The following is a 27,549-nucleotide window of genomic DNA, read 5'->3' on the forward strand; positions in this document are numbered from 1 at the left end:
TCTGGGAAGACGGTGGGAGGGCCAGCGGGGTGAGGTGGGACCCGCACACCCTCTCTGTCTGGAACACTCCGCCCTCCTCATTTCCAGTTGCTCAGCCTCTTTTCTCCAGGGAGCTCCTTCCACACTGGGTCCAGCCCCTCCTCTGGGCTGCCACAGCCTGAGGGCTTCCCTCACCCTGGCTACAATGGGCCGTCACTGGAGGTGGATCTGTCACCCATATTGACTGTGAACACTAAGGGCTCTGTTCCTAAATAGATGCTGATGCTCAGGTTGTCAGGACAGAGTTGGGCTTTGAGTTTGTGACAGCCTCAGGGCTTTAGGGACAGTCAGGAGAAGGAAATGGTAACCCACTCCAGTGTTCTTGCCTGGAGAATCCCAGGGACGGCGGGGCCTGGTGGCTGTCGTCTATGGGGTCGCATGGAGTCGGACACGACTGAAGTGACTTAGCAGCAGCAGCAGGGCCTCAGTTGGACTTCCCAGGTGTCTCAGTGGTAAAGAACCTGCCTGCCAATGCAGGAGACGTGGGTTCAATCCCTGGGTTGGGAAGATCCCCTGAAGAAGTGAATGGCTAGCTACTCCAGTATTCCTGCCTGGAGAATCCCATGGACAGAGGAGCCTGGTAAGCTATAGTCCAAGGTGTCGCAGAGAGTTGGATATGACTTAATAATTGAGCATGCACCCAGGGTCTTAGTTAGGGATAGAATCAGGGCCTTGGTTAGGGACAGCTTCAGGCGATTAGTGACAGGGTCAAGCTTTAGTTAGGGACAGTTTGGGACATTAGTTAGAAATAGCTCAGGTCCTTAGTTAGGGACAGTGACTGGGCCCCCATTGTACAGATGAGGAAACTGAGGCCCAGAGAGGTTCAGTCATTTGTCCAAGGCCACACAGCCAAGACAAGGCAGAGGCAGGGCTCAAACCCCAGTGGGCTGACTCTGGAGTCCACACTCTCATTGACTGTGAATACGTTTATTTCTTTAAATCAATTCGTTTAATTTTCCTTAACTTGTCCATGGCAGTATCTGTAAAATCAGGGGATGGGTTGATAACACTTTTCCTAATATCCATTTAAAATAAAACATTTGCCTCCTTGCACCACCCAAATTACCTTGAGCACCCCATTTTGGAAAAGGCTGCTCCACACTAAAGCCTGGTTGCCTAGGAGAAAACTTCAGGAAGCAGCCATAATGAGTAGATAAGAATGATTTGCAATTAGCATCAATTGTCTGCATGCAAATTAAAGCTCCCAACCACAGGGCCCTCTTTTGAAGCGGTGCCTCTCCCATTTTACTCCCTTCATTTCTGGGTTCAGTAAATCCTTCTCTCAGACACAGGGTAATTTATACCTGCTCCTCCTGCCTCAGCCACGACCTACTCCTCAGCACTGCTGCTTTTATAGCACACATTCCAAAACCCTTCAGCTACTCAGCGGTCCTACTACAGGCCTGCGCCCAGCAGGGGAGACCTGGGCACCCCATGGCAGCGAGTCCCTCTTGGTGGGTGCCCTTAGACATGTCTCAGTGATGACCTGATTCCAGTCTGTCTCCCTCAGTGGATGATGGGTGAGGGGAGGGCAAGCCGTCTCATCTGAATTTGCTTGTTCCTTCTCCTCAGCTCTCAGCCTAGAACCTGGGACAAAACAAGTCCTTGAGAGATATTTGTGAATGAAATGAATGGGTAGATAAATGAATGAAAGAGCTGTTCAAAAGAGCCTGATTCCGATCTATCTATCTAAGGACTTCCCTGGTAGTCCAGTGATTAAGATTCTGCCTTGCAAGGCAGGAGACGTGGGTTCAACCCTTGGTCGGGGAACTAAGATCCCACATGTCAAGGAGCAACTGAGCCCGTGTGCCACTACTACTGAGCCCATATGCCTCAACTGGAGAGCTCAAGCGCTCTGGAGCCTGAGGACCTCAACGAAAGATACTGCGTGCTGTGACTAAGACCTGACACAGCCAGTAAATAAATAAATTAAAAAAAAAAAAGAGATCTGTCTAGTGAGGCAGACTGTGACAGAGACTTAAGTCTCCAGACCCTTCCTCTCCACATTCACCTTTGTCCTGGCTCCTGACTCCAGGTGGGCTGAGGCCAGGATGAGGGACGGCACTGACACACGAGCACTCCCAAACACGGAGGCTTCCAAATCAGTCAGTGTCAGGAGCCCCTTGGTCTTAGAATCTAGTTATACTTCAATCTCTAAGCTCCAGGACCCTCAGACTACGGTATATTTTTCTTTCCAGCCAACGCCAGTCTCTCAAATACTGGCTTTCGAGCGACGAGCAGCAGAACCCGAGTTTGGTAAGACCACTGTGAGGTCATGAGATCCTTGAAGGAGGTAGTGAGCAGCATTCAAACATTCTGAATGGACTAGACTGGACTAAAGGACTTTGCATCATCACACTAAGAACTTTGAGGGAGATTTTCTGCTCTACCTTTAAAAAAAAATTTTTTTTTGACCATGTCTTGTGGCCCATGGGATCTAGTTCCCTGACCAGGGAGCCAACCCATGCCCCTTGCATTTGAAGCAGTCTTAACCACTGGACCACCAGCGAAGTACTGCTTCACCTTTAAAAAAAAACCAGACATTTCTACACAGATCAAGACCAGGTCCATCGGGGGTTGTGGTTAAGAAGGTCCAAAGTCACTGCCAGGTACATGTGTTCTGTGTGGAGAGAGGCACAGGTCTGGGGACTGGCCAAGGTGTCAGGAAGCCAAGGGAGATGAAGATCCCTAATGCGGTCCTGGTCCCTGCTCAGGTGCAGTCAGGGAAGGGAAGGGAGGTGTCCACACTGTGGACCTGGGAAGGTGAACCCACACTTAGGGTTCCACAGACCTCAGAGGGCCCCTGGATCAGGCTGAGTCCTGTGACGGTAGAATGCCTGTTACGGGAGGCACTTCATGGCTTCCATCAGATTCTCAAAGTGTATGTGGTGTACGGGCTTCCCAGGTGGCGCTAGTGGTACAGAACCTGCCTGCCAAAGAAGGAGACTTGAGACACGGGTTGGACCCCTGGGTCAGGAAGATCCCCTGGAGAAGGGCATGGCAACCCACTTCAGTATTCCTGCATGGAGAATCTCATGGACAGAGGAGCCTGGCGGGCTACAGTCCATGAGGTCACAGAGAGTCAGATACCACTGAAGCTACTGAGCACACACGCACACCCATGTGCTGTAGACTCCAGGTTGTTGGTTAGTCAATGCCTGCTCGTTCTCACTTATTCCCATCTGCCTCTCTACCAGTGTGTCTCAAAGCACGGTCTGGGGACCAACAGCATCAGCACAGACATAGAACCCTGTACAAATGCACATTCTCAGGCCCCACCCAGTAGGTTAGGGGAATGTGTGTTGAACAGCCCTCCAGTGGAGACTATCTGGGGTCCACACTGCCCCTTACTATGGAGGCTGGAAGGCTAAGCCAAGATTCCCCAGGCTTCCTTGCAGCTAACATGGCCAGGTGACACTGCCCGTGGAAGGGCTTCTGGCAAAGTTTTTGCTTTTTCCACAGTCAGGGAGCAAGAAGGATGCTGCCATCTTCCCTCTGTTCTCTGCCCCCAGGCCTCTCAGGGGCACCACAGCCATCTGGAGACCAGGAAGTCATAGCCAGTATGAGGACGACGACAGAGCAGGAAGACACAGGGTGCCAGGCCTCAAGGCCCTCCCCGAGCTGCTGCTGTACCAGCCCAGCTCTGCCCTTCCTGGACTTCCCAACGGGGAACTGTTAAATCTCTATTTGTTCAAGCCTCTGTGGGTCTGGTTTTCTATTACTTTCAGACAAATGCACTCCTAACAGAGTGTGTGACTCCCAGTAGGCATAAAAACTACTGGTCTTGGGAAAGAGAAAAAGGAAAGAGACTGAGGGTCAGAGTGGACCAGAGACAGACAGGGATTTTTCTTCCTCTCCTGAGAACCTTAAAGGCCAGTGGATGGGTAGCCAGGGGTGGTCCATGGTATCCCAGTTCTGTAAGCAAACTCATGTGTGAGCACACCCATCTGTGAGCATATTTCTGGGGAGGGGAGCTCCACCATCAGGACCGTGGGTGATGTGGAAGGTGGTCAGAACCCCTGAAGAACCCGGGCTAGATTCGGAACCTTACCTGGACTGCCTGGATGGGTCACGGCTGCCCCCAGCCAGGCCTGTTGGGGTGCTGGAGCCTGAGGAGTACAGCTTCGGTCGGTAGCCCTTGTTCTGTCCAGTGATGCCTGGGGCAGGTGAGACCTCCCGCCGCCGGTCTGCATGGTGAGACCGCCCGGTGGCCTCGCGCCCACCCCCGCAGAGGCCCATGCTTCCCGGGGGCTTGTGTGGCTTGGCTGGTCGAGGTGTCTTGGCCAGAGACACGCAGCTGGGGCTGGAGGTGTAGAGGGTGGTGTCGATGCCACTGTCGCTAGAGCCGCCCTTGGAGAGAGGGTCTTGCTCTGGCTCCAGCGGGTCCAGGGGGTCGAACCAACGGTCATCGCTGTGGCTGCTGGAAGCATTGCTGGAGAGGGTATTGCTGCTGGAATGACTGGAGTACTGGGGCTCCCCCTGGAAGGCAGGAGAACTGTGTCATCATTCCTAGACCCCAGGCGGCTGGGGGGGGCAACCTACCCTCCCACTGGGGTTCACCTCACAGCTGAGTGTGAACCCTGCAGCCAGACAGCTTTGAACTCTGGCTCTCTGACTTAATGACCCTGGTACCTCAGGCCACTGACTGAACTTCCCTGTGCCTCAGTTTCCACATCTGTGAAATGGGCTGATAATAACCCTGCTCCATGGGGTGACTCAGAGGGATAAACGACACTGCCTATGTAACGTGCTGCCAGCATTAAGCTCAGTGTGTCTAGAACTGAGCTCCTGACCTTCCCTCCTGAATTCGCCTCTTCCTTGTCTCCTAAGGGTACCTCCGTGCTTTTGGCTGTCCTTACCCAAGAGCTGTGGAGTCACTCTGGACCTTGCTTTTGCTCTCAAATCCATATCTAGTCCAATGGCAAATCTTGTTGCCTGTGTCTTCAAAACAGATCCAAACCTGCCAGCTTGCCTCCCTTTAAGACTCCACCCTGGTCCTGTCCGCTACTGCTTCCCGCTGGACCACGGCAGCAGCCTCCTCCCGTCTCCCTACTCTTGTCTGTCTCCCCTCATCCTCTGCCCCCAAGCTGTGCCCTACATGCAGCCAGGGACACTCATGTCCATTCACGTCTGTTCCCTGCTCAGAACCCTCCTTTTCACGTGGGAAAAGTCATGAGCCCTCCCCGTGGCCCCTGGGGCCCTGTATGACCTGGCTTTGGGTTCCAGTCTCTAACTTCATCTCCTCCTTCCTCGTCTGGATCACTCTGTCCCAGCCACACTGCCTCCTTGCTGTTCTGAGCACGTGAGGTGCACTGTTCTCTCAGGGCCTTTGCACTTGCTGTTTCCTCAGCTTGCAATGCACTTCCCTCAGATGATTTTCATGGGTTGCCTCTTACTTCAGGGTTTTGTTTACAGGTCACCTCCTCGAAGGCCTTCTCTGACCACCTCATCCTAAAGCAGCTGTGCCTGACACTCTCTTTTCCCTTAACTGGACTTTTTCTTTTGCAGTAAGAATCAGTTCTCACCATTATATGATGAACCTGTTTCTCTGCTGACTGCTTGTCGCCCACACTGGAAAGTCAGCCTTGTGAGCACAGGGGCTCACCTGTCCTCTTCATCCCTGGGGGCCCAGTACCTGGACCATGGTACATGCTCCTCACTCACTCACTGAATGGATGGATGTGAAGAGACTGCCAAGTTCTCAGTCTCCTCCTGGGCACACAGGACTACATCCCCCAGCTCCCCTTGCAGTGATGTGTGGCCACGTGACAGCATTCTGGCCAATGTAACGTCACAGGTGGACGTCATTTATGCCATTTGTCTAGGTCTGAGCCACAAAAAGTCCTCTCTCCCTCACCTGCTGGAAAGAGGCAGGCACCTGGTAGAGCGCTCTGCTGCCCCAAGGCTACAAGAGGGAGGAAACCTGGGTTCCTGAGTCCTGCAGAGAGCTGCTTGCTGAACACCCACACTGAATTGCTCTATTAGCGGGGAATAAAATTCTATTATGTGAGGTCACTGGGACCTGGGGACTGTCTGTTAACGGCAGTGTGTTGTTTAGTTGCTCAGTCGTGTCCGACTCTCATGACCCCGTGGACTGTAGCCTGTCGGCCTTCCCTGTCCATGGGATTTTCCAGGTAAGAATATTGGAGTGGGGTGCCACTTCCTCCTCCAGGGGATCTTCCCAATCCAGGGACTGAACTCACATTTTCTGCACTGGCAGGATTCTTTACCACTGAGCCACCTGGGAAACAGTTAACGTATTGCTAAAGATTGAACAGTCTGTGTCCCCCAGCATGCGTACACTGAATTCTAACCTCTGATGGGATGGTATTAGGAGGGAGAGCCTTTGGAAAGTGATTAGGTTATGAGGGTGGAGTCCTCATGAATGAGATTACAAATCCCTGTGTATCTTCATGTATTTATCCTATATATGTTTATATAGTCCTCATGAAGGGGGTTATAAAGTCCATATATATGTGTATTTAAATCCTTAAAAAAGAGATCACAGGAGCTCCCTTCACACATGAGCTGAGGCGAAGGCTGTCCATGAACCAGGTTCTCGTCAGACACCGAATCTGCCTGTGCCTCATCCTTGGACTGTCTAGCCTCCAGAACTAGCAGAAATCAGTAACTGCTGTTTATCAGCCACCCAGTCTGTGGTGTTTTAGTTAGGGCGGTCCGAGCTGGTGAAGACACCCACCATGGCTGATGGAATGAGGAAATCGTGGCTAGAAGGGGTGAGTGATTTGCTCAAGATGAGATGGATGGTGGGGGCTGGAGCCAGGCTGGGTGGGTCTAATTCCAGACCAGGCATTCAGCCCCTCTGCTGGAGTGCAAGGGGGCGGAGGAGGAGCTTGCCCAGGAGAAGCTGTGAAGCCGTCCAGCTGTCGGCAGCCAGGGCGGGCCAGGCAGCTGGCTCCCACGGCCCTGGCTCCCCAGAGCTGGTAGGCAGGGCCCAGACTCACCTTGGAATGCCTGTTGGGGGAATCTTTGCCTGCTGCATCCTGCCTGGAGGCGTGCTTGCTCCCGTTGCTTCCAGCCATGGCTGAGAGCCGGGCCTGGGCGGGCACATGCCACAAAGGCTCTGCAGTGCAACAGGAGACACAGCAGTGGTTAGAAGTGACTCAGGCATTCACCTGAAGAATCTGGCGCTACATGTGGTTTTGATGGTCCCATTCCTCTGCCAGTGTGTCTACTCAGCTTGTGACCATGACACGGTCATGACCCCCATCCACTCAGGTCTTAGGGTCTAGCAACACTCATGAACAGAGTATTTACTGAGCATTTACTAAGCGACGGGTACCATGTTAGTGCATCACATAGCTTAACTTAGTGAAGCCTTATCATAACAACCCTCAACCCTCAAAGGAGGTTGAGTGCATTTTCGTCCTTTCTGGCCACCTGGATTTTCTATTTTATAAATTATTTGTCCATATCCTTTATAAATTTTTCTACGGAACTGATCACTTTCTGGTGAGCAGGGTTCTTTTTGCTTTTTCTGTTGGCCATATCACATGGCGTACGGGATCTTAGTTCCCTGATCAGGGACTGAACCGCTCCCTCCACCCCCACCCCCGTATTGCAGTGGTGTGCAGTCTTAACCACTGGACTACCAGGGAAGTCCCTGAACAGGGTTCTTTGTATATGCAAGGTAACATTCCTTTGTTGGTTAACCATGCACAACTTTTCTGGTTAAATGGAAGCAGAATCATAATAAGCATGGTCTGACAATTTAACTCTCACTTTACAGATAAATATACTGACACTTGCTTTTTGCTGTGTATCTTCATGACACACGCTCACATAACTGAACTGGAAGTTATCTTATTTTTAACAGCTGCAGAGTTTTCCACCACTGAATGGGCATCAATTATTTAACCAGTTTCCTACTGATGGATAATATTCAGGTTATTTTCAATTTTTCTTAACATTTTGGTAGCCTTTTCTCTACATTCAACTTTGAGCAAGTGTGGAATTGTGTCTGGGACATTATTCTCCAAGTGAAATGGCTGGTTCAAAGGTGAAACAGGTTTAAAATCATGATGGCTGCTATGGGTGTAAATTAATCTAAACTCCCAAGGCTGGTCAACGTGCCTGAATGGAACATCAGATCTTAAAAACACACACCACCTCTGGGAAGAATGGATACATGTATACGGCTGAGTCTCTCTGCTGTTCACCTGAAACCATCACATCATTGTTCCTATTTAAAAAAACTGTTGATTTTCAGCTGCGCTTCATTGCTGCCTGCAGGCTTTATCCAGCTGCGGCGAGCAGGGGCTGCTCTCTAGTTGTGGTGCGTCGGGTTCTCATCACAGTGGCTTCTCTTAGAGAGCACGGGCTCCAGAGTGTGGGCTTCAGTAGTTTTGGCACACGGCTTTAATAACCTCTTGGCAAGTGGGATCTTCGCAGATCAGGGACTGAACCCATGTCTCCTGCACTGGCAGGTGGATTCTTTGTCACTGAGCCACCGGGGAAGTCCCTATCACAACACTGTTAATTGGCTATACTCCAATATAAAATAAAAAAGTTTAATACACATTCATACACAATCTAAATGGAGGGCTAATTAATATCTATCAAACTTACAAATGCACAATGCGCTAACAGAGGACCCAAACCCCAGTGGTCTAACCCCAGAGCTCCCACTTTTGATCAGTGCTGTAATAGTTAAATACTCATAATAATGATAATTATTACTAAGCACAAGCTCTGTGTCCAATATTACTAAAAGTGCTCTGCCTGCATTACCTTGCTATAACCACCCAGTGATATTATGAGGTAGACATTAGTACCAGTTTAATAGATGAAGGAGAACATCAAGACTCAGAAAGGTTAAGTAACTGGTCCAAGGTCACGCAGAACTTCAGGCCTGTGCTCTCAACCCTGGCAAACTCTCTGTCCTTCCTCAGCGATGACAACGCTAGCAACAGTGCAGAGTAAGCACTCCAGAAGCTGGAGTCGTCATTCTCTTAATGATGGGCTGGGTCCTGTGCCGGGGCTGGACAGGTGTGATCTCACTGGATCCCAAAACCACCCTGCAAGGAGAGACACTTAGGGTGTCCACTGCAGAAGAAGGACCTGAGGCTGGGAGAGATGAGGTCATTGCCAAGGTCATACAGCTGACTCAGAACTTCCCACCAGGCCCATTGGAGCCTGAGTTCACCACCATACACACACTGCTGCCCCTGTTGCAACCTTAGGGGGCTCTGGGTCCCTGTTCCTGCTGGGGAAGGTGGGCATGGAGGGCCAGGCAGGGCACTCAGGGACACAGAGAGAGCAGCCTGACTGGACACAGTCGAGGGTGTCACTGCCCACTATGTCCACCTGCTTCACCCTCCAGAGATGCTTTTCCTCCCTGAAAGCATCCGAGATGCCCAGGAAGCACTGGTTTGCTGGAAGGAGGGCCGAAAATGCCTGGAGACCATGTTTCTGCAGAGAGCCAAGCCTGTGGCAGTCACACTCAGCTTTTCTACCACCTAGGACACCATGGCTCCCAAATTTCTGTCTCTGGCAGTACATCTCCCCACAACTTGAAGCTTGTACATACAGCTGCCCACACACCTCCATGGAGTGTCTACCAGGCACCCCCTACTGGACATGGCCAAAGCCAGCTCCTTGTCCTCCCCTAAACCTCCATCTCTCGTCTCCTCTGTCCTTTTGGCTGCTCAGATCAGAAAACAGCTATTATCCTTGAACCTCAGGAAATCCTAACTTTACCCCCAAAGAACTGTATCCAGAACCCGCCCATCTCTCCCCCTCCACTGGCCCCGCCCCATGCGAATCTGTAGCCAGAGGGACTCTGAACACCTGAGTCAGATCCCACCCCTCTGCTCAGAAGAGCTGAGCCCCGTGGTTCTGAGTAAAGGACAAAGTCCCCACTGTCCCCACCACCTCCCTGGCCTCATCTCCCACTGCTTCTCTAGTCCCTTGGCCTCTTTAACACCAGACCCCCTGCCACCCGGGGTTCTTCGCGCAGCAGTTCCCTTCCCCTGGAACGTTCTTCCAGCTGTCTCCCTCACACTCTTCTAGCCTCTCCTGAAATGTGATTTGTTCAGAGACCTCCTCAGACCCCACAAATCACTCTCCAGGCACTGTGCTTGTTTCCAGTTAATACTCAGCTCACTCTGTGGGTGAGGGACTATGGCGGTATCTGCAGCAGGCACGGGTCAAGGAGGGGTTCTGTTATAGAACCAGTAGGTCCTGGTCCAAATTTCAATGCAGCTACTTACCAGTTGGGACCTCAAACAAGGGACACCCTTTCGGGGCCTCACCTTCCTTGCTTCTAAAATGGGGTGGTCACAGTGGCCCCTCTGTTGTGTTCCTGAGACGACTGAACAGGAAGGAGTGTGGAGCACCCGAAACCGTGCTATTGTTGCTGTGACCACAGTCATCTGACCAGGGCTGGGCACTCCTCCACGTCCATCCCCTCCGCCAGATCCCCCTCACCCTGGAGCTTGAATACACTCTGGACTTTATGGTGACTTCTGAGCACAGGCCACTCTGATCTGTGAGTGTGCAGGGAAATGTCAGCCGACTTACAAGGTCTCAAGGCGGTGAGAGGGGAATAGGGCTGTGGGGGACTGAAGACGGAAGGAAGGAGGGCCCATGGAGAGCTTCTGTGACCCCTTTATTTGGGGCCCACAGTGAATAGTGAACGCTGGGGAAGTTTCCTCCCCGCTTACACCCTGGTGTAATGACATCTCCCAGCAACAGGTTTCTCTTTTTCTCAACTGGGTGGGGAGGAGGAAGCGAACCTGTCTGTGTGGGAGCAGAGATCATAGACCTGCGGGTGGGATCAAGCATGCTGAGCGGAGGAGCCAGTCGTGTCTGCAGGCCCCGGAGGCAGCGGACATGGGGAGAGTGTGGTCGGGGAGGGGGCAACCTGCTTGGCTGAAGTCCAACTGTTGTCCCTGGTTTAACAGAACCATGGGCTGCTGAAGCCCACGTGCTGCAACTACTGAAGCTTGTGTGCCTAGAGCCAGTGCTCTGCAACAAGAGAAGCCACTGCAATGAGAAGCCTGTGCACTGCAATGAAAAGTAGCCCTCGCTCTCCACAACTAGTGAGAGACTGTGCACAGCAATGAAGATTCAGTGCAGCCAAAGACAAAGGAAGAGAGGAAGGAAGAAAATTTAAAAAGAAAAAGAGATACACATACAGAAGGAGAGAGCCATGGTGTGGAGGTGCTGAGGAACTCTCCAGGCTGCTCACCCTGGGGTACAGGGCGCATGCGCATCTCTCCTTGCCCCATAGCACCTGGCGGGTAGCCAGTGGCGTGCAGACATGGGCAACCCCCATGAGAACTGCCTGGGTATTCTCAAACACAAACTGTGAGGACATCTCCACCTCCTCCCCCTCTGACGGTAGCACCCTCCTTCTTCATTGATTTTCTTCCTTTTGAACCCCCCAACACCTGCTGGTTCTCACAGTTTAAAGGGGCTAACAGCTTTGTTAGGAGACATCACGTGGAAGATATTCATCCAAGGAGTACATGCCATGATCAATACTTATACACAGGAGAGTAAACAGATGAGAAGATGTTTAGTCTCACTAGGCATCAGAAAAATGCAAATGGAAAACACAATGTGGCACCACTATGTGCCCACCAGGAAAGCTGAAATGAAAAAGGTTGGTGAGGACCGGAGCCACTAAGAACTCTCTCTCTCTCTGTCACTGGTGGGAGTGGGAATTGGTCTGACAATCTCTTAGAAAGTTAAATGCATAATCAGCAATTCCATCCTGGGTATATTCCACTCATGAATCTTCATTCATGAGCACATCTTCAGAAAAGGCAAGTACAAAGACATTCCTGGCCGCACTGTTCTAAGCAACCCCAAACTGGTCCAATCTGAATGTCCTTCAAAGCTAGAATGGAGTAAGACGCTGTAGATCATTCAGACAGTGAATACACTACTCAGAACTGCGCTGCGACACTCATGTGGCTGGCGACACCAACACAGTCCTGAGCAACACAAGTCACATACATGTATACACACACACAGTGTGTCCAGTCGGAATCTATGTTCCACATGAGTGAGGTTTAAAAACCAGGCAAGACTAAACCTGGCCACGAGAAACGGGATGTGGTGGCCTTTGGGGGTGCTGACTGGGAGAAGCTGGGGCCTGCCAGGAGGCTGGCCACATCTCTCTCACCCTGTGTGTGGAACAGGGGTGTGTTCACTTTGTGATATTATCACACGAGATGCTCTGGATTTGGGCTCGTGTCTCAGCATGACAATTGAGAAACAGCATTGGAGGCTTTCTATAATGAGCAGTCTCAGGACACTGCCGGTTCAGCTCAGCCCCCGCCCCCAGAGGAACACTTTCAGATGTCCCCTGGCAGTCCCCTCCTCCGTGTTGCACACCTGGGCTTCACCTCCTGATTGACGGCAATGGCAGACCCTGTCTGCTGATGCCCTGTCTGGATGGACACGGATCCGGCTCACTGGTCCCTACTGCTCTCCAAGGTGCCTTCTCTAACCTCACATGGTGCCCGTATAGCTTGCTTTTGTGTTTTAGCCGTCCCTGACAGGGGGAGGGGCTTCACCCGTCACACTGTGAGTAACGGGTCATGCAGGGTGAGGCCATGGGCATGGCTGGCCTGGGGGGCCCCTACCTGGCTTCTGACGCTCCATGGTGCTCTCCTGGCTGGTCAGGCCGCCTGATGAGGAGTCGCCGCTGGATGTCCCGTCGTGGCTGAAGTGGGGCTCGAAAGACAGCAGCGGGTGTGGGGCAGCTGCGTACCTGCAGGGTAGCGAGGAGGCGGGCGCAGGGTGAAGGGCTGGTGCGGCAAAACCACCTGAGCCCGAGACTTGCTCGTGGGGGGTTTAAACACCGGGAGGCTCCTTGAGGCTGGGAGGCTGGATGAGTAAGCCTGGAAACGTGCTATTAACTGCGGGTCAGGAATGAGCTCTGTCCGGGAAGCGTGCCAGAGAGCCGGTGGTGGCAGGGTGCGCAGGGCCAGGTGGGGTCTTCAAGGAAAGGGCGGGGGCAGAAGCCACTCAGGACCCTAGGCTCCTCTAGGGTTCCATTTCTTTTTTTGGCTGCACCACATGGCACATAGGATCTTAGATCCTTGACTAGGAATTGCCCCCTGCATTGTAATCACTGGACAGCCAGGGAAGTCCCCTGGGGTTCCGTTTCTTGGCTATGAAATGGGGTGAGCCGCTGTCAGCAGCCCCTACTTCTAGGCTGGTTTTGGGCTCCCTCTCTCTCTGATGGAAGAGAGCAGAACAAGGCAGCCATTTGTAGGTCCAGGAGGCCTGGAAGTGGGCCGCTTGGGGGATCAAACCTCTCCTCGGCCTCCTGCCCAGCCAGGTTCAGTCACTTCCTTGCCCTGACAGTTTCCCAAGCTGTCAAAAGGCAACTGCAGTAAGTCTTTCCTTGTAGGACTGAATGCATTCCTGTGTGCGCAGAACTTCTAGCCTGAGACTGACACATGATACAACTGGCTGAGGGGCCAGAACTGAGTCTGTCTGTCTTTCCGCTGGAGGAAGGGGCTGCAGGGGAGAGGTTGAGGGCTCAGGAGTCAGCACGAGGCAGGTCTGGGCCCAACCCTAGCTCCATCCCTCACTGGCTGTGTGACCTTGGCTGGGCAAGTGCTCATCAGTTTGAACTGTGGTTTCCCACCTGAAAAATGACATTTTCTGCTACATAGGGTTGTGGAGGGATGAAATAACAAAGCTGTCTCCTAGAGAGAGATTCTCCTGGAGGCGGGCCCTGCAGATCCACAGGCAAGGCCTGAGATTTAACAGAGGAACTGTTAAAAAAGTTATCTGTGGCCTCAGGTCCCAGCGACATTCTCTGTGAACCCGGAGCCTGTGGGCGCCTCCCCCACATCCATTCCACCTCAGATCAGAATCCATCATGGCGGAAACCCTCTCTCTGCCTGGGGTTGGTTAGGAAAGGCAGAGGACATGTGAGAGGGTCTGAGTTATTAAGACTCCCATGAAATACTTCTGATTCTTCACCTGACAAACACATGGCAGGACCACTCTTCCAGCCCTTTGAGACTGGCTGGTTGGGGCTGTGTGATGATCAGTGAGTTGTGAGGGAGCCTGGGTCCTAAGAGGTCCACTCAGTGGTGGACCTGAAGTGTAGGTGCAAAATAAACCTTTGTTCATTTGTTGTTATTTAGTTGCTCAGTCACGTCCGACTCTGCAACCCCATGGACTGCAGCCCGCCAGTCTCTTCAGTCCATGGGATTTCAAAGGCAAGAATACTGGAGTAGGTTGCCATTTCCTTCTCCAGGGGTATTTCTGACCCAGGAATCAAACTCGTTAGCAGGCAGATTATTTATCGTGGAGTCACCTGGGAAACACTGCAATTTTTAGGTGTCTGTTAACCAGCATAACCTGACTGAGACACGGGAAGTCTGCTGAGAGGTTGTGGGGGAAAGTCTCCTTGCTCCAAAGGGAGATGACAAGGAAAGACGCCCTCTCTTCCTCACCAGATGTTGCCGGGTCCAAATATGACACCATTTGCAGCTGTCACCCTCTCCCAGTCAGTCTGAGAATAAGGCCAATGCTGAGTGTGAAGAAAGGGGCAGGAAAAGCCACTAGGCCCTTGGTAATGTTGTCAAGGTGCTGGATTAACCTCCCTGGGAACTGTTTTGCCTCTGAACCTTCTTTTCTGGGAGATAACAAATTCCTACAATGTTTGGTTACTTGCAACCAGAAGCATTCCATGGACATGAGCCCTGGACTTTGGAGGAGTCACTGAGCCTCCATTAATCAAGCTAATACTGTGATTCCTCACTTGTTTCCTATGCCTGCACTTGCAACTTGAGAGGGTAATAAACTGGAATCCCTCCCCCAAAATCCAAAAGAAGAGTTAACTGACTTCTCTGGGGTCAGCCAGCCAGTCCAAAGCCAGGGCTGTCTCTGCAAAGACCAACTCTAAGCTCCTGGCTTTCACATATACAGGCAGCAGAGGAGTGCTGCAGAGGTGCACTGGACATTCTGAAATCTCATCTTTCCTTACCTGCCAGGAAAACAGATATGATCCCCACTTCTCCAGGCCCTGAACTCTAATGCCTCCAGGAAAAAAAGACACCATTGACAGGTGAATGGATAAAAAAGATGTGGTGTATATATGTGTGTGAGAGACCAAAATTGGGTTGTTTGCAGTGATGCAGAGTCTGTTATACAGAGTGAAGTGAGAAAGACAAATACCATATATTAAAGCACATACATGGAATCTGGACAAAGGATACTGATGAACCTGTTTACCGGGAAGGAATGGAGATGCAGATGTAGAGAACAGTTTTGTGGACGTGGGGGTAGTGGGAGAAGAGGGTGGGACAAGTTGAGAGAACAGTACTGAGATATGTACACTACTGTGCGCAGAACAGACAGCTCGTGGGAAGCTGCCGTACAGCACAGGTAGCTCAGCGCAGTGCCCTGTGATGACCCAGAGAGGTGGGGTTGGGGGTGGGGCATGAGGGAGGCTCAAAAGGGAGGAGATAAAATGTATACATATGGCTGATGCAAGCTGTACAACAGCAGAAACTAACACAACATTGTAAAGCAATTATACGCTATTTAAAAACAAAAAAGCATAGGGCGTCTTCACCTTACTGGCTGACTTAGCAGCCAGCCAACCTCCTGGTAAAATGTGACTCCAGTATTGCTGGAAGCTGAAGTGTTGATGGGTTTATTCCATTTTCTCAAAATGCCCGAATCAAATCCTGAGTGCTCAAGGAAAATGGTCGGCAGTTGCTAGGTTTTAAGAGGCAGGTCCGAGTGGCAGACACTGCAGGCACTTCCCTCAATGTCTATTCTCTGCTTCCACCATGGTAGCAGAATCCAAATTGTATTGGTGGCAACAATGTGATGGGTTAACAAACTACATTTCCCAGACTCCCTTGCAGTTCCGGCCAATGAAATAAAAGCACCGCGTGCAACTCCCAGACAATTTCTGGCAGCATGGTGTGGGATCTTAGTTCCCCAATCAGGGATTGAACCTAGGCCCTGGCAGAAAAAGAACAGAGTCTTAACCTCTAGATTACTGGGGAATTCCTCGATGGACTATCTTTAGCTGAACAAATTTTTTCAGCTTCATCTCTCAGCTAACTGTCCTCTATCAAGAAAGCCTGTACTTTGTTCACTCATGCAATTCTTTCACTAAAAAGCTTTCTTCCCATCCCAATGCAAACTGACTGGCCTTTGCTGACCATTCTTTAGATGCTGAATATGTCCCATTTGAGGCCATCTGTATCACTGCCAAATCCTGGTCAAGTTGATGAAACTAGGACATTCCAGCATCTCACCATGCACAGCTCTGGGCAAAACTCCCCAGAAGCAGGCCTGGGTTGCCAGGATCTTTGCTTTGAATCTCCTACTCTGCCACGTAGGAAAGTACCAAGACAGATGTGGAGTCCTGAGGGCAGGGCTCCAGCGTGCTCTTGTCAGTCTCCTGCACTGATGGGTGGAGCTGGGGATGGATGCATTATAGGATGGCTGGGTAAAGTGTGGACACACAATGCAGCCATTGTTGGCTGCCACACCAGGAGGCACCACCTTCTTAGTCCCTGCTGGTGGAGTCTGGATGCTGCTCTGGCAGCCAACCCTCGACCACATGACTTGAGCAAATTCTGAGGGTTTGAGCTTCCCTGGTGACTCAAATGGTAAAAAATGTGCCTGCAATGCGGGAAACCTGGGTTCAGTCCCTGGGTTGGGAAGATCCTCTGGAGGAGGACATGTCGACTCACTCCAGTATTCTTGCCTGGACAATCCCCATGGACAGAGGAGCCTGGTGTGGCTACAGTCCACAGGGTCACAAAGAGTTGGACGTGACTGAGCAATTAAGCACACAAGACAATTGTAGGGGTCCCATGTGACCTCGCCAGGGGTTAGTTCAGGGGTGGGTAAGTGACCAAGTTCCTTCATCCTCAGAAACAAAGCAGCTCTTCCCTCTTCTCCTGCAGGGCACCGGTTTTGCCTGGGGCCACAGCAGCCCTTGTAGGTCATGAGTGGAGTCAGGTCCCTGAGGAAGAACCTATACAACTGACCAGCCCGAGAGCCACCTGCCTCTGGAATTATTATGTGATGATAAATCCCCTTAATGCTCATGTCTTTTTGAGTTAGGTTTTCTGTCTAACATCAAATGTTTCAACTTCCCTGGTGGTCCAGTGGATAACAATCTGCCTGCCAACGCAGGGAACACAGTTTCTATCCCCGGTCCAAGAACTAAGGTCCCATATGCTGTGGGGCAACTAAGCCCGTGCCTTGCAACTACTTAGTCCACACACAGCAACCAAGAACCTGGGCACCAAAATGAAGAACCAGAGTAGCAACGCCCCCCACCCCACAGATGTCAAATGCTCCCTAACTGATGGACCACTCTTTATGGAACCGGCAGAGGAAAACAAAGGGGAAAAGAAAAAGCCAGGTAGGTAGCCTGATAAGCAAACGTCTGGGGTCCAGGCCAGCCCTGCAGGGTGCTGAGTTGGGCACACAATTCTGTCCTAGCTCTGGGCTGAGTCTGGACATTTGCTCATCTTGCACACGAGAGTGGCAAACACCTGAGGGTGAGGATGGCATCTGCAGTTGCCGGCATAGCAGGGCTCGTGGCAGTGACAATCAGGACCCTCATGGAGCACTTCCTGTGTGCTGGGCTCAGTTCTGAGTGTTCACGAGAGTTTCCCTCTTTGAATGTTCTCAATGCTGCTCAGGGGCAGACTTTGCGATGGCTTCTCTCATTGCAGGGCACAGGCTCTAGAATGAGTAGGCTTCCACAGCTGCGACATGTGAGCTTGGTGGTTGCGGCTCCCGGGCGCCAAGCCACAGGCTCAGTAGTTGTGGCACATAGGCCTAGGTGCTCCGCTGCTGTGGGATCCTCCTGGATCCGGGATCGAACCCGTGTCTCTTGCATTGGCAGGTGGATTCCTTATCACTGAGCCACCAGGGAAGCCTTAAGAGTTGTTTTTTTTTTAAACAGCTAATTTTTTTCTTTTTGGGGCTGCGGTATGTAGCATGCAGGATCCTAGTTCCCCGAGAAGGGATTGAACCTGTGCCCCCTTGCAGTGGAATCGTGGAGCCCTGACACTGGACTGCCAGGGAAGTCCCCGAGGCAGACGTTTTACATGTGAGCAAACCTAGGGGCAGAGAGGTGAAGCCCCTGGCCCACACCACATAGCTGATAAAGTGCAGGCCCTCTTGTCTCCCAGTAAATCTAAGATGGGCTACAGGACAGGTTCAGTCTATGAGGGTCTCTGAGTTCCTGAAAATCTGGTGAATCTGGCAGGTCAAGGCCCGCAGGAGGACAGCAGGAGACAGAGGAGTCCCGAAAGGGGAAATGTCTGTGGCTGGGCTCGAATGCCTGGCTTGGGTCCCACAGGCTCCAGGCTGTCAACTGTGCGACAGGAAATGGGGAAAGGAGCTGAGGCCAAAGGCCACTGGGGCAGCCCAACCTGCTCCAGGGCCTCCTAAGGCTGGCTGGTGACCAGCCACGAGAAACACTGGCGGGGTTCAGGGGCTGAGGTATGCTAGGAATGTTTGGCAGAACTTGGAACCTGGCTGGCTGTCAGAAATGAAAACTACTGAGACCAGTGCCACAGAAAGCAGCATCGGGGAGCCTGGGGAGAGAGGGATGGGCTGGGAGGAGCTGGAATCTGAGGGGAAAGTGAGAGTTTTCCACTTGCCAATGCCAGAGAGCCTGGAACACAGAATCACAGCCACCTAGTGTCACTGTGGGGGTGGGGACTCCTGAAGGGACCATTCCTGTGGACAGGCAGGAGGACATCTCTGGGTCAGAGTTGGTCCCTTGGAATCACATAGGCCCAGGTTCCTGGAAAAGTGATCCCGCCCAAGTGGATCCACTGTGTTGAGCCTCAGTTTCCCCTCTCCCTCTGTAAAATGGGACATGCTTCCCACCTCGTGGAATTGATAGAAACAACTCACTGAGATCATGTATACAGCTCATTGGGACAGTCCAGAGAACAAAGAAATAGATCCCCACAAATGCGCCCAGTTGATTTTCCCTTCCAATGAGCTTTTGCTTTAAGGAGCAAAGCAGGACAGTGGAGAAGAAGGAGCCTTTCCAATAAATGGTGCTGGACACTGGCAGGCAAAAAAAAGGAATCTCAACCTAAACCTTTCACCCTATGAAAAAACTAGCTTTAAAAAATTAACTCAAAGTCAACCATGGACTTAAATGCAAAATATAAAACAATTAAAATTTCTTAGAAGGGGAATTCCCTGGTGGTTCAGTGGTGCAGATTCTGTGCTTCCACTGCAAGGGGCATGGGTTTGGTCACTGGTCGGGAAACTAGGATTCCCAACATGCCGAGAGGTGCAGCTAAAAAAAAAAAAAGGAAAAACTTCTAGGAAAAAAAATCTTCAGGACTCAGGACTAGGAAAGAGTTCTAAGATTTAACACCAAAAGCAGGATCCATAAAGGGAAAACAATTGTAATTTGCATGTTACCAAAATTAAAAACTTTTGTTTTGTGAAAGACTGTTAACAAGATGAAAAGACAAACTAATGACTGGTGGGAGGAAGAGCTGACAAAGGACTTGTGTCTAGAATGTACAAACACTGAAACAAAGACGTTTAACATCATTAGCCACTGGAGAAATGCAAATTAAAACCACGATGAGCTATCATCACACCTATGAGAATAGCTAAAGTGAAAAGTGGCGATGACACTAGATAGTGATGAGGACGTGGAGAAACCGGATGACTCACAGCTTGCCAGTGGGAACGTACAATGGTACAACCACTCTGGAATATAGTTTGGCAGTTCTTTTTAAAACTGAAAATGGACTCACCACACAGTATGCAATTGTGTTTTCTTTTTTTCCCTAAACACTTTTCTACACACAATACAAATGGTCAGCACACCCTTTCACTGAAATAATAATGCTCTCAACTTGTTGAGTAAGTGGCACTTGGAGAAACATCTCCCCACACCCCACCCAGGTTTGTGTGAGTGACAAATAAAAACATAATATACTTAAAGTTGTACAATGTAATGGTTTGATATATGTATACATGTAAAATGATTACCACAATTACCACATCTAACATCTCAAATAGTTATCTTTTTTTGGGTTTAAGATCTACCCACTTAGCAGATCTTAAGTGTATAATACAGAATTAACTACCGCCACCATGTGACACATGAAATCCTCAGAACTTACTCATCTTATAACTCAAAGTTCGTGCCCCTTTGACCAACACTGTCCCATTTCCCCCACCCCCAAGTAACTACCATTCTATCTACTCTGTTTCTTTGAGTTTGACTTTTTTTTGTGACACTGCACTGTATTTGTCTTTCTGCTTTATTTCACTGAACATAATACCTTTAAGGTTCATCCACGTTATTGCAAACGGCAGGATTTCCTCTTTTTATGGTTGAATAATATTCCATTGTGTATATTACACCACATTTCCTTTATCCATTCATCTGTCAACAGACATTTAGGTTGTTTCTATATTTTGGCAAGCAACTGCATTCTTGGGGCATTTATCACAGAGAAGTGAAAACTTATTTTCACGCATGTTCAGAGTATGAATATTTGCACAGCCCAAACCCAGAAACTACCTGAATATTCATCAATGGTACCATACCACCGAACACAACTCGGCAATAAGGATTTGACTACAGATACAGGCAAAAATGTGGATGACTCTCAACTGAGAGAAAAAGAATCTCAAAGGGGCACATACTGTGTGATTCCTTTCATGATAGCATTCATGAAGTAAGAGATCCAGAAAAGATTACTGGTTGCCAGAGGGATAGGGGAGGGGATGGGTGTGGTTATAAAGGGGTAGCTGGAGGGAGTTTCACGGTGATGGCACAATTGAGTCTTAACTGCGGACAGAACTCCACACAGCTACACACACACAGGTAATCGGTGTATTCTGAATAAGCACTGTGGATTGTACCAATGTCAACTGCTTTGATATTGTATCAGTTATGCAAGATGTTAAATTTGGAGAGGCTGGGTGAAGGATTCAAGGAGGGCTCTATACGTTTCTTTTAAACTTCTTGTGAATCTATAATTATTCAAATAGTTTAAAAGCAGTAAGATAGGAGGGGGACACCAGGACTTTGGGGGAAAAAAGCTCCTTGGAATTACCAATAGCATTATCCCCACCACCTCTATTCTTGGCTGATGGCTCCATGCCAAGTGCCACTTCCAGCCTCAGTCACTGCTGCCACCCAGGTGCCCCCACACCTCAGACTCCTCTCCATTCCACACCACTCTGCTTACTGATGTCTGCGGCCTCTGCTCTGTCTGGAATGACTTTCTCCCTCTTCTCTGTGGCAAACTCCTATTCATCTCTCAAAGCCCTATTCAAATACCACCTGCTCTGGGCAGCCAGCTTAGACCTGGGGTTGGGCTGAGCTCCCTCCAAGGCCTGAGTCTATCAGAGCTCTTGGCAGTGTGTGCATCCCTTCTGACCTCTCACCATAGCAGGTGCTGACAATAGGAACCCCTGGGGTGAGTATCTCAAATATTTCTCCTGGCACCTGGAACACAGAGGGCTCTTGGGACCCACAGCAGTTGAGAGCTGAATGGTGGCTACCAGAAGATGAAAGAGTATGTTTCCCCCAATTTTACAACAGAGGCTTAGAATCAAGCAGTGGTTTGGTGTAGTAGCTCTCAAAGTGTGTTCCCCAGGCTGGCAGCCTTGGAATCGCATGTCCTACCCTAGTCCTACCAAGCTGGAAACTCGAGGGAGAGGCCCAGTTATCGGTATTTTAACAAGCCCTCCCTCTGGGCGATTCTGAGGCATGCTATTTAAACAAACTAACTCACTCACTCCATCCTTTCATCAAATATACACCAAGGATCTACCAGACCGTGAGCTGTGTGATGGTGATCATTAAGAAAAAAAGTTATATGAGAGCAGCAGGCCTGTTCATGCACACACGCATGAATATGCATGCACACACACTTCTCTGGGCTAACAGGATGGAGAGGACTCAAGGCTGTCGTCAGGAAAAGACAAACGGAAGTGAAGGGCACAGGGGCACATGTCATTGTGTGGGAGGTGGGGTTACAGGGAAGGCTTTCTGGAGGAGCATCAGCACTCACACTTGAAGAGTGGGGTCCAGGGAGTCTGTGGGGGCGAAGATCATGAAGAACTTCTGGGTGGAAAGAAGAACATAGGGAGGATTCTGAAAAGCACACAGCCTGCCGAGGAGATCAGAAGTGGCTGGTGTCTACGGCCACACCACCCTGAACTCGCCCCATCTTGTCTGATGTAGGAAGCTAAGCAGGGTCGGGCCTGATTAGTACTTGGATGGGAGAAGGGGCTGGGGAGGCTGATGTGCAGGGCACTGCACGAAGCTGGAGAGGCAGGGGAGGGGTCCCCGGTGGCCACAGTGAAGCGCGGAGGCTGTGTCAAGAAAACTCTGGGACACGTGGGGGTGGGGTCTGGAGCAGGGGATAGACATGGCCAGCCAGCCAAAGACCCCCTGGCTACTGAGTGGGGGTGGACTAGAAGAGGTGGCACAGAGGCTGGGGGTCAGGGAGGTGGCCAGGGCAGGGCACTGGGGACACGAGGAGGGGGGAGGGGCGCAGAGATGCTCCGGAGGGTGAAGAGATGGACCGTGAGATGGGTCGCAGCAAGGAGAGGGGAAAGGGAGGCAGCCAGGATGAGGTGCACGGCTCTGGCCCGAGGACAGGGGAGTGGTGTGTGGCCACCCCTCAGACAGGCACCCCAGGGGAGAAGAAAGGTCCCAGGGCACTGGAGTGGAAGGCCACTGAAGAGTAAGCTAGAGAAACTGTGTTTATTCCAAGGGCACAGGGAGCCAGGCAGGAGTTGGTAAGATCCCCTAAGCTGCCAGACTGGGGAAGGGGATAGGACTGAACCCTGATTGGCCCTGAAAACTGGGTAATGTTGGGGGCCTGGTATGGGGGGAGCGCGGGCTGGAGGCAGAGAACAGCTGTGTTGCAAGGGGAGTGCTGAGACAAGTGATTCAGGCACTGAGAAAAACGGCAACTGAAACGCTGCTGCGAGGACCGGCAGGGCCCGTCCTGGCCCCACACCCTAACGCACACAGGCCTCTATCCCAGCGGGCCTCTGAGGACCCTGGGGAATCCAAGAGCCCCATAAAAAGGCAAATAAACCTGTATGTCGGGTAAGTGCATCTCCTGAGGAAGAAGAATGCTGGCTTTCATCAGATTCCTTAACGGGAAAGAGAGAAGAGAGTCTGACCTTTCTGGGGATGGCTTGTATCTCGCGTAGGTGGCCGAGCCGGGGGTGGAGAAGCTCCCAGAAGGCTGTCGGTAGGGAGGGACTTTGTCGACCCCTGCTGGTGACGCCGTGTAAGGGGTTTCGGGGAAGCTGACGGGCCTGGAACAGAGACAGGAGAGAGGAAGGGGGTGGGGGTGAGCGAGGAGGAGAGCCCAGCCCAGTCCCCCAACCTAGCCACACCTGTGGGCTTCACCTGCTCTCCTCTGTGGGGATGGAGGCAGGGCTGCTGAGTGAAGGGCTGGGGAGGCCAGGATACCCCTTCCCTCCTTCCCACCACAGCTGAGCCCACCCCTCAGCGCCTGCAGCCTGACAGGGGCTGGACGGGCCACCCACACCTGGGACAAGACTCTCCTCTTCAAGTTGGATTCTCTCATTTCTTAGAAATTTTTCTTTATCTTTTAATAAATAATATATTCAAAAGCGCTTATCTGTAAGGTATATGCCATCATAATAAAACAAACTGCTCCAAGTTACCACCCAACCGAAGAGCTAGAACTGGGCCATGTGTACCCATGGGTGGGCTCCTCCCCGCCCCACTTCCCTGTCTCCCCCAGAAGTAATCACCCTCCTAAATTTTGTGCTTCTCAGTCCCTTGACCTTTAAAACAAATATATGGTTTTAATCACACATGGTAGGGTGGATTTCCAACCGCAGGCGCTGAGCGCCCCAGCTCTGTGTCCACGCTCCAGAGGCTCATAAGGCAAGTTTAAGGCAAGGAGGAAGGGAGGGGCACGAGAAGGAGAAGGAGAAGGAGAGGAGGAGACTGGACAACATGGGGAGGAGAGAGAAAAAGGCAGAGGGCGGCAGGGACAGGAGGGAGCTGGGGGCTGGGCTGGCAGCCCTGGGTGGGGTTGGGGGTGTCCTTACCTCTTGCTGTGCAGGGGCTGGGACTCCCGGAAGGGGACCATGGGGGTCTGCTTCGGGGGCCGGCTCAGGGACTGGGCGTGTCCGGGGGTGGCGGGGGCGGCCCACTTGGAGGCTGGGAGAGAGTTGTGGGACGCAGGCCCGCTCCACTGCCAGGGAGCATTGCTGCGGTAGGGGGGCCGGCCCCCCGGGCCCAGGCCCTCTGGCTCGGTCTTGGGCTCCGAGGTATTCATATCATAGGTTTCTGGCCACCCCCTGAGAAAGAAAACGTTGTTACTCAGAAAAGGACCCGGTCCACCAGCACGCAGGGCTGCTGCTTCACAGCCCAGATCTGAACAGTCTTCTATTTTAGAGGCCGAGTGGGGACCCTTCAAACTGGTCTGAAATGGAGCAGCTCTGTGTCCTCAACCCAGACAGGGTCCAACACAGTGGCCCCGGCTGCTGGGCACACTCTACTTCATCTCCCCATCCCTCCTCTTCCTCTCTCCCTGTTTCTCCCTTCACCCTGACCCAGGCCTCCAGTTGGCCAGTGTCCTCCTCAGGCTGGCTCGGCCCCCCGCCTTCCCTTGGCAGTACTCAGGGCCAGAAAGGCGGATGCCCTCGGCATCAAAGGACAGTATCTGCCTTGTTCCAAAGAAGCTCAAAGGCAGCTGGAAGAGGAGCAGGTGACCTACTTTGCAGGGTGGTTAGAAAAAAAAAAAAGCCATGAAAAATCCAGAACCTTGAAATAGATGCGGAGCGGCCTGTGACTCCCCCTAGACCAGGCTGGCACACGCGCTGCAATGTTCCTGGCTCAGGGCGGTGGGCTCCGCGGGCTGGGCTGGCGTCCTCTGCCTCCGCTGCAGTGCAGCATAGGGGGGGCTCTGAGCCCGAGCAGGGGGCCATGCTCACAACACCCACCTCCTAGCGGCTGTGGGAGCCGAGCTGGTAGGAGCCCTGGGTCTGGAAGCTGTCAGGCCCACACTGAGCCAACCACCCTCTGTAGTTCTCCTGAGGTCCCTGGAGCCTGGGGCACTTTCAGGGTCACCCGGCAAAAGATCTGGTGGTCGTGGTGGCTGTGGACCCAGGTCATGTCTGCTAAGGAGGCATCAAAAAGTGACCCAGGAATGTTCTCTGGCACCTGGGTCAGACACACAGTGCCCTTGGCAGCACTGGAGTTGGAGCTGATATTCAGAAGCGCCTTCTAGCAGCTTCTCTGGATCAGTAGGTGCCCGCGCCTCGCCAGGTGCCAGGTGAGGAATGACAGCATACAAACACCTAACAGGACCTGCAGGTGGAGGCCCAGGTGGAGGTGGCACCACCGTGGACACAGGCAGTGCGTACCCGCTGCTCCTGCCTGCCTAGCTTCTACACCCTCTTCTCCTGAGAACAGGTCTGTGTGCTCTGGGTGGGGTGGATCCCACTTCCTGGCTCTAGGTATGAGCATGTGACCCAGGTTAGCCAATCAGAGGCGCTTCTTTGAGATGACAGGCACAGGATTGTCAGGTGCCCCAAGCTGAGCCAATCAAAGACAGTGAGCATCAAATCTGAACTGCTGCAAGGGGGGTGGGGTGGGGGGTGGGCAAGGGTTGGTGGGTAGGTGGTAAGAAAAAGATCTATTTCACTGGGCTGCTGAGCTGGGGAGACCTAAGCTGGAGCTGCGATGAGGAAGAGGTGGCTTGAGAATGATGGCAATGCGGAAAATGAGACAGGTGAGAGAGATTCTTGATGAAGATGTCCAAGACCCTGCATAAAGCCACATTTCAATCTTGCCCTATCTCCCGGTCTTCTTAGGTGCATTAGCCAGTAAAGTCTCTCTCTTTTGCTTCACCTCTGTTGCTGGTTATTATCAGTAGATACACTGAAGAGAGAAGCAAATTGAGGCACAGAGAAGTTAAGTAACCTATTCAAGGCCACACAGCCAGTAAGAGGTAGAAATGGAATTGATTGATTCATCCTTTTTTATTTTTTCTTTTTTTGGCTGTGCCATGTGGCTTGTAGAATTCTAGTTCCCTGACCAGGGATTGAACCCACACCCTGGCAGTGAAAGCACTGGATTACCAGGGAATTCCCAGAAACTGGATTTAAAGATAGTAAGTTGACTCGAAAGCCCCCAACTTTAACCACCATACAAACTGGCTCACTGGGACAGTGGTTTGGGAGCCAGTGGGTAGATTCCGTGGGCCTGTGATTTCTGTCTCTGTTACTGACAGCTCCAACTTTGGCCAAGAGTCCCTGGGCATGACCTCAAAGAGGGAAAGAATCATTGGAGGGCAGCACAGAGTGATGGAGAGCCAGGGCTCCACAGGCAGACAGTTGGTTCAGATCACAGCTCTGCTGCTTATGGCCCATGTAGCCTTGGGTGAAGGAGTTTCCTTCTCAGAGCCTCAGTTTCCTCATCTGCAAAATGGGGGTGGTGGCGAGCATCAGCCGAAAGTCTGGCGCATGCCAAGTGTTTAACACATATGAGCTGTTGCTGTGGTCTCCTTCTCCAGCTGATTCTGTGGACTCTGCCTGCTATTCCCACAAGCTCAGAAGCAGAAGCCTTTCCATTTTCTGAAGTCCAGACACACCCTCCTGGGGGCTCTGGAACAAATTCCTTTCCTGTGATCTGAGATCCATCAGCATCCAGATTACCCTGAGCGCTCAGTAAAGGAAAGCAGATGCCTGGGCCCATCTCAGCTCCTCTGAATCACAGTCCTCTTTAAGGCGGGGCCCAGGAAGCTGCATTTTACCAAGCTGCCAGGGATGATGCTGACATGAGACAGTTTAAGAAGCTCCTTTCACTGATCCAGTTTTAGGATTGTTTTTAAAAATTAAAGTGTTATCAGACGAAATCTCTGTCCACCAGTTATACCCACCAGAAGCACCCACAGCTGCCAGATTTTACACATTCTTGACTCACTGCATTTTCTGTAAACAATCAATTACTACTCCATCACATGGATGACCTGGGATTTACTTAGCCAGTCTCCTGTGGTTGGACATCTAGGTTTCTTCTAGTCTTTTGCTCGACCAACAACGCTGCACTAAAGATTCCCTTTCCAACCTCTCAGCCATGTGTGGAAGACACCTGGTGATGGATGCCCAGGTTCACAAACCACTTTTCCTATCTACCTCCTTCTCTTTGATTCACAATAGCCTAGTTTCTGGAGACCATGGTGACTTCTTTCTCTCTCTCCAACTCACTCACTTGTGGGGTTTCAATTCCCCTTCTCAGGGAGGAGCACCCCCTCCCCCTTAAGATACCTTGAATCCAAATGAGAAGCCAAAGGCGTCCTAGATCAGCTTCCCCATCAGGCAGGACAGACACAGTGAGATGAGCCTGTACAAACACGCCAGGTCACCATGACACACCGTATCAGGGACTCTGGGATGTCCCTCATGGCTACCTGGCCCACCTGGGCAGGGCTCACTTAAGAACCCCAGCCTCATGGTCTGGGGGTGTGAGTA

General features: G+C 51.5%; 1 protein-coding gene across 12 annotated transcripts in view; it reads right to left on the reverse strand.

Moving 5' to 3' along the window:
* SIPA1L3 (signal induced proliferation associated 1 like 3) overlaps window positions 1-27,549 on the reverse strand; it is a 260,357-nt gene that overhangs the window by 37,910 nt on the left and 194,898 nt on the right. For all 12 annotated transcript variants that reach the window (XM_055412268.2, XM_055412270.2, XM_055412262.2 and 9 more), the window contains 5 exons: window positions 24,121-24,372; window positions 23,215-23,352; window positions 12,657-12,784; window positions 7,005-7,123; window positions 4,091-4,518 (listed from right to left, as the gene is read on the reverse strand). In XM_055412268.2, coding sequence (XP_055268243.2) covers window positions 4,091-4,518; window positions 7,005-7,123; window positions 12,657-12,784; window positions 23,215-23,352; window positions 24,121-24,372 — 1,065 coding nt within the window. The remainder of the gene's footprint in view (window positions 1-4,090; window positions 4,519-7,004; window positions 7,124-12,656; window positions 12,785-23,214; window positions 23,353-24,120; window positions 24,373-27,549) is intronic.

This window comes from Moschus berezovskii, chromosome 22, assembly GCF_049115385.1.
Source record: "Moschus berezovskii isolate FMDL1 chromosome 22, NW_MosBer_1.0, whole genome shotgun sequence".
In the NCBI taxonomy this organism is placed as follows: domain Eukaryota; kingdom Metazoa; phylum Chordata; class Mammalia; order Artiodactyla; family Moschidae; genus Moschus; species Moschus berezovskii.